A 6,174-nucleotide genomic window follows, 5' to 3' on the forward strand; every position below is an offset into this window, starting at 1 on the left:
AGAGCGAGAGAAGGGACAGAGCGAGAGAGAAGACAGAGCGAGAGAGAGAGAGAGAGAGAGAGAGAGAGAGAGAGAGAGAGAGCAGGGGGGGGGGGGGGGGGGGGGGGGGGGGGGGGGGGGGGGGGGGGGGGGGGGGAGATTAGAGGCGAGCGGAGCGAGAGAGAGAGAGAGACTGTTGTGTCTATCACCATCACCCTACCCAGAGTCCCCACCACCGCCCCTGTCAAGGCTGTTGTGTCTATCACCATCACCCTACCCAGAGTCCCCACCACCGCCCCTGTCAGGTCTGTTGTGTCTATCACCATCACCCTACCCAGAGTCCCCACCACTGCCCCTGTCAGGTCTGTTGTGTCTATCACCATCATCATCAGTGTCTCTGCTACAACTAGGGCTAGCACCACCTTCCTTCCTGGTCAATTATTGTGTGTGTGTGTGCGTGCGTGCGTGTGTGTGTGTGTGTGTGTGTGTGTGTGTGTGTGCGTGTGTAAAGGCATGGTTATAATTGTTTGTGCTAAATCACTGTCAGCTGCTGAGTCACCATTCCTCTAACGGAGGACCTGGGGCGATTGTTCCTTAGTCTTCAGTCCACTGAATACAACGGGGCTTTCTCTGAATACTACAACGGGGCTTTCTCAATCCCTATAGCTCTTAGTATAATTTATTAGTGCTACTGCTAGTATTATACACCCTCATCCTGTACTCACTATCGTTGCATACAACAACATGAATCCTCCACCACCACTATACCAGCTATCTCCTTAAGACAGCAGGGGATAGACACGGCTTTTTGAAGTGTTGCTATTGTACGTTGTCTGGGTGGATGTTGTGCTACGTCATCCGTTCATCTCTGTGTCTGCAGGCCATATCTCAGAGCCATACTGTTAAAAGGAATACCCCGCACTTTGTAAGGAGCTGAGAGAGGATTTAGACAGAGAGTGGATGACGCACAGCAGAGTTTTGATAGGCTGAGCTGGCTGGACTTTAGGAGAAGGCTTTCCCCACCAGACACACAGAAAACAACATGGCTTTTAATGTTAATGCTAAATCAATAGCCTCAGACGCGCACGAGGAGACACACACACAAGCTGTGTCCGCCGGGGCTGTCTAGATGGAGAACAACTCCTTTGCCTTTATATCCATCCTTGTCTGCTACACAGTTTCACATTTCTTCTCAGTGGTAGAGCAGTAGAGAAAACACTGTTAGGGCTGTAGTCTGGCCTTGTCCCAGATTAGCCTGCAATAATTACCAGTGAAAACCTTCAAAAATAGCCTTTATCTGAAAAATCTGTGCTATTAAGAATAGCCATGTTTCCAGTGGCTTTCTGCTACTCTCCCAATACAGCAGAAAACCATTTCTTCAAGAGTTTATTTCAAATGATAACTAATAAGAGATTAGGGGCCCAATGCAAAAACTGGATTTTCACACAAGGTACTTTTTATTCCCCTGCTACTCAGACAGACTTGCAAATTACTTGGACTTAATTGTGTTTCAAGTGCTTGTTTCTCAAAAGAAACAGGAACAACTACGCCTTAATAAGCAGAGCCAGCAGGAGTGATAAACAAAGACAACTCATTTAACAATACAATCAGTATTTTAATGATCTGGCCATGGGGATGGGAGTTGGTATATTATATTATATATACATATAGTATTATATATATATAGAGAGAGAGAGAGAGGGACGTAAGAGAGAGAGAGAGAAGAGAGAGAGAGGAGAGAGAGAGAGAGAGAAGAGAGAGAGAGAGAGAGAGAGAGAGAGAGAGAGAGAGAGAGAGAGAGAGAGAGAGAGAGAGAGAGAGAGAGAGAGAGGAAGAGATGAGAGAGAGAGAGAGAGAGAGAGGAGAGAGAGAGAGATTTCTCTATGTTTGAGTACTTCTGGCTGTGCGAGAATGGATTGAGGCCTTAGTGGAGTCTGCATGTGGTGACAAAAACAGGATTATATGAGAAAACAGTGTTACACGCACACGCACACCACACACACACACACACACACACACACCACACACACACACACACACACACCACACACACCACACACACACACACACACACACACACATCACAAACACACATTTCACATACACCCTGATCTTACTCACCATGCCTGTCTCTCCCTCTTCAGATGGTACTACATAGTGGTGGTTCCTGTCACACCAGCCACACTACGCAGGTGGGAGAACCCTGAAGATATGGACCTGGATGAGGTGCGTGTGTGTGTGTGTGTGCGTCAACAGCACTTCCTCTGGGCACAGACCAAAAACAGCACTGTCTTCCATAGCAACATTACATTTGTAGCATCTTTTGTCTCTGCCCCCCTCCCCTCCTCTCTGATTACAGTATTCTCAGCTTTCAGTATACTTGTAAATCGTCCATTATGCGCTTAACAGTCTGGTTTCTCTGTGCAAGATGGTGATTTCCGTTTAAACAATACACTTTACATTTATTATTTCAAGTTCTTGAGTTCTTGAGACACTTAAAACACTCCTAAAAAGCTGCTATAGCATTTTTTGTTTTGCGTTATTAATGTGTACCTTTTGGGCTTCAATACCTTCTTATGCTTTGTCATGAGTTAGCTTTCTCTCAATCTACTGTCGTCTGCAGAAAAAAGACGGCAGCCTCTTGAACATCCAAAAACATAAGAGCGTGTTAAATTAATATACCTAGATACAAACAAAGCATATTGAGACAGCAAGATATGCTTTCTCATTGTCAAAGACTTTTCTTTTTTTGTTGTCATCTAAATCATTGCCATTGCTGCAGTTTTATAGGCTAGAGAAATTGTGATTTCTCTAGTGGGTTGGTTAAAGTTTTATCGAGCAGCAGTGAACAAGGTTATAGGGGTGGTATACATAAAAATGTAATGTTGACTTTCTAGGAATCTGTAGTATGCCTCAGACATTCTCTCCGAGTACATCCTCTCCCCGTTGTAATACAGAGTGATAAAGAGGGATAAGGTCACATGGCCAGTTTACATCACAATGTAATATGGACTTTCCAGGAACTGTGGAATTGTAGAACGCCTCAAGCATCATATCCCAGCGTTTTCAACGGGACGATGGTCATTCGGTTAGTCTGTTTATTGTGCTAGCTTGACCATGAAGTGCTTGCAGTGCAGTAGCCGCTGGAAAGAGTTGAGACAGAAACAGACAAACAGACAGAGATAGATAGAGGCAGATAGACATCGGAAGATGCCCACTGAAGAGTCAATCTACAGACAATCTACAGACAATCTACAGACACACACATCTACCCCAGTTCTCCATCGGAGGTAGTAAATTAATTATCCCTCACACACACAGATGGGAACACACACAAATGGGAACACACACACACAGGAATAAACTTGCGTGTGCACACATACACACACACACACACACACAGGAAGACACACACGCACCAGAGGCTATGTAATTAAGCTGTGATCTCTCACCACAGCTGCAGGTCAGAGAGAGGTGAGAGTGGTGAGAGAGGAGCAGTTATTTTACAGTCTGTCTGACTGCAGGACCAAGGTGTTATAAAACTTTAACTACTCTATGCTTTATTTGCAGTATGAGATTGTAACCCACCTGTGAGCCTAGAAGCACAATTAATTGTAGCCTATGGACACAGTTTATGAGCTTAATGTGTACTATATAACTGAGTATTTACTGTCTATATACAATAGAACACAACTTTATTATCGATTTGTCCAGTTTGGGGTTAAGAACCTTGCTAAAGGGCACAACAGTACGAGATTGTGTGTCTTTGAGTCTAAGCTTGCATCCCAATTAGCACCCTATTCCCTACATAGTATACTGGGTGGGCCCTAGTCAAAAGTAGTGCACTATTTAGGAAATAGGGTGCCATTTGGGCTGCAGCTAAGTAATCTCTGTGACGTCATGTCAGCTCCTGGAGGCTAGTTCTGACCAGAGCCTGAGAAGGAGGAGACAGACCCAAGAGTTCCTCAGACCCTACATCGCGGCCAAGATGGACACTCTGCCAGACACCTTCACTCTAGGAGACGAGAAGAAGTACAACGGCTTCTACAACAAGCCTCTACCGGGACAGCAGCAGTACCTCTGTTTCGTCCTGGCTGCCCTCAAAGACCACGAGTCTGTAAGTAACAACCACTACTCCTCATCTATTCTGTATATATACTGTAGTCCTGTCACAAACACAACTTCCATACATTATCACTATCCCCCAGATACATGTATATCCCATGTAGAATCAAACTGAACATACTAGTACTGTTAGTACTACTGTAGTGATTTATGTCATATGTTGACTCAGCCATGCCTATTCTTTTTATTTTTTATTTTATTTTATTTTTTAAATAATTTTTACTCCCTTTTCTCCCCAATTTTCATGGTATCCAATTGCTAGTAATTACTATCTTGTCTCATCGCTACAACTCCCGTACGGGCTCGGGAGAGACGAAGGTCGAAAGCCATGCATCCTCCGAAACACAACCCAACCAAGCCGCACTGCTTCTTAACACAGCGTGCCTCCAACACGGAAGCCAGCCGCACCAATGTGTCGGAGGAAACACCGTGCACCTGGCTCCCTTTGTTAGCGCGCACTGCGCCCGGCCTGCCACAGGAGTCGCTGGTGCGCGACGAGACAAGGATATCCCTACCGGCCAAACCCTCCCTAACCCGGATGACGCTAGGCCAATTGTGCGTCGCCCCACGGACCTCCCGGTCGCGGCCGGCTGCGACAGAGCCTGGGCGCGAACCCAGAGTCTCTGGTGGCGCAGCTAGTGCTGCGATGCAGTGCCCTAGACCACTGCGCCACCCGGGAGGCCCTTGCCATGCCTATTCTACACTCAGTTCAGCCTGGCCAGTGTTTGATGTTAACACAGTCAGTTGTGCGTTGTGATATTCCTCTCGTCTCTCAGTGCTACAGTATGTAACAGATGGGCCAACGCTCACGCTGGGGCCGCCACACCCCAAGCTGCACGATGCAGCAGAACCATATAACTCACGTTGTGTAGTGTGTCATGGTTACGTGTGCACGTGTCACAGAAAAACGATGACCCCGTGTCACAGTCAGATTTCACTGAATCACCTCAGTAGTAATTGTTTACCTCAGTAGTAATTGTTCACCTCAGTAGTAATTGTTTACCTCAGTAGTAGTTGTTCACCTCAGTAGTAATTGTCTCTCTCTCTCTCCGTCTCTCTTCTCTCATCGTTCTCTCGTCTCTCGTCTCTCTCATTCTTCTTTCTCTCTCTCTCTTCACGTTCCTCTCTCCTCTCTCCTCTCTCTCTCTCTCTCTCCTCTCTCTCCTCTCTCCTCTCTCTCTCTTCATTTTTCTCTCTCTCTCCGTTCTCTCTCTCTTCTACCACAGATCCTTTTTACCTTGATGAAGTATGTTTGCAGAGAAAGCGGTACAAGGGTATGCTTGGCTTGATTCTGGCACACATAATAAAGTTAAATTGATCAATTTGCAAGTCTTAAATTCAATTAAAGTCACTGCGCTTTTGTCACTTTGTGTTCTGGCTGACAAGCTGGGGAAGTTTTACTCTATAAAGAATGAGCTAGCTATAAATACGCTTCTCTCTCCTTCACCAGATGGCTGGCTGATGTAAGGCTCCATCAGACACAGTGTTAATTACAGCCAAGGCATAGCTATAGAAACTCTGTATAGGACAGGCCAAGGCAGAGCTATATAGAACTCTGTATAGGACGAGGCCAAGGCAGAGCTTATAGAACTCTGTATAGGACAGGCCAAGGCAGAGCTAAGAACTCTTATAGACAGGGCCAAGGCAGAGCTATAGAAACTCTGTATAGACAGGCCAAGGCAGAGCTATAGAGAACTCGTATAGGACAGGGCCAAGGCAGAGCTGTATAGAACTCTGTATAGGACAGGGCCAAGCAAGCTGTATAGAACTCTGTAGGACAGGCCAAGGCAGAGCTATAGAGAACTCTGTATAGGACAGGGCCACGGCAGAGCTATATAGAACTCTGTATAGGACAGGCCAGACAGAGCTATATAGAACTCTGTATAGACAGGGCCAAGGCAAGCTATAGAGAACTCTGTATAGGACAGGCCAGGCAGAGCTATAGAGAACTCTGTATAGGACAGGCCAAGCAGAGCTATACAGAAACTCTGTATAGGACAGGGCCAAGCGAGCTATACAGAAACTCTGTATAGGACAGGGCCAAGCAGAGCTATAGAGAACTCTGTATAC

General features: G+C 46.0%; 1 protein-coding gene across 1 annotated transcript in view; it reads left to right on the plus strand.

The window, feature by feature from the left end:
- The window catches only part of LOC111975557 (receptor-type tyrosine-protein phosphatase F-like), a 172,065-nt gene that overhangs the window by 109,681 nt on the left and 56,210 nt on the right, over positions 1-6,174 (plus strand). Inside the window, 2 exon segments of the mRNA XM_070447653.1 lie at positions 2,124-2,205; positions 3,887-4,096. Coding sequence (XP_070303754.1) covers positions 2,124-2,205; positions 3,887-4,096 — 292 coding nt within the window.

The sequence above is a fragment of the Salvelinus sp. IW2-2015 genome, linkage group LG16 (assembly GCF_002910315.2).
Source record: "Salvelinus sp. IW2-2015 linkage group LG16, ASM291031v2, whole genome shotgun sequence".
NCBI classification, from domain to species: Eukaryota; Metazoa; Chordata; class Actinopteri; order Salmoniformes; family Salmonidae; genus Salvelinus; species Salvelinus sp. IW2-2015.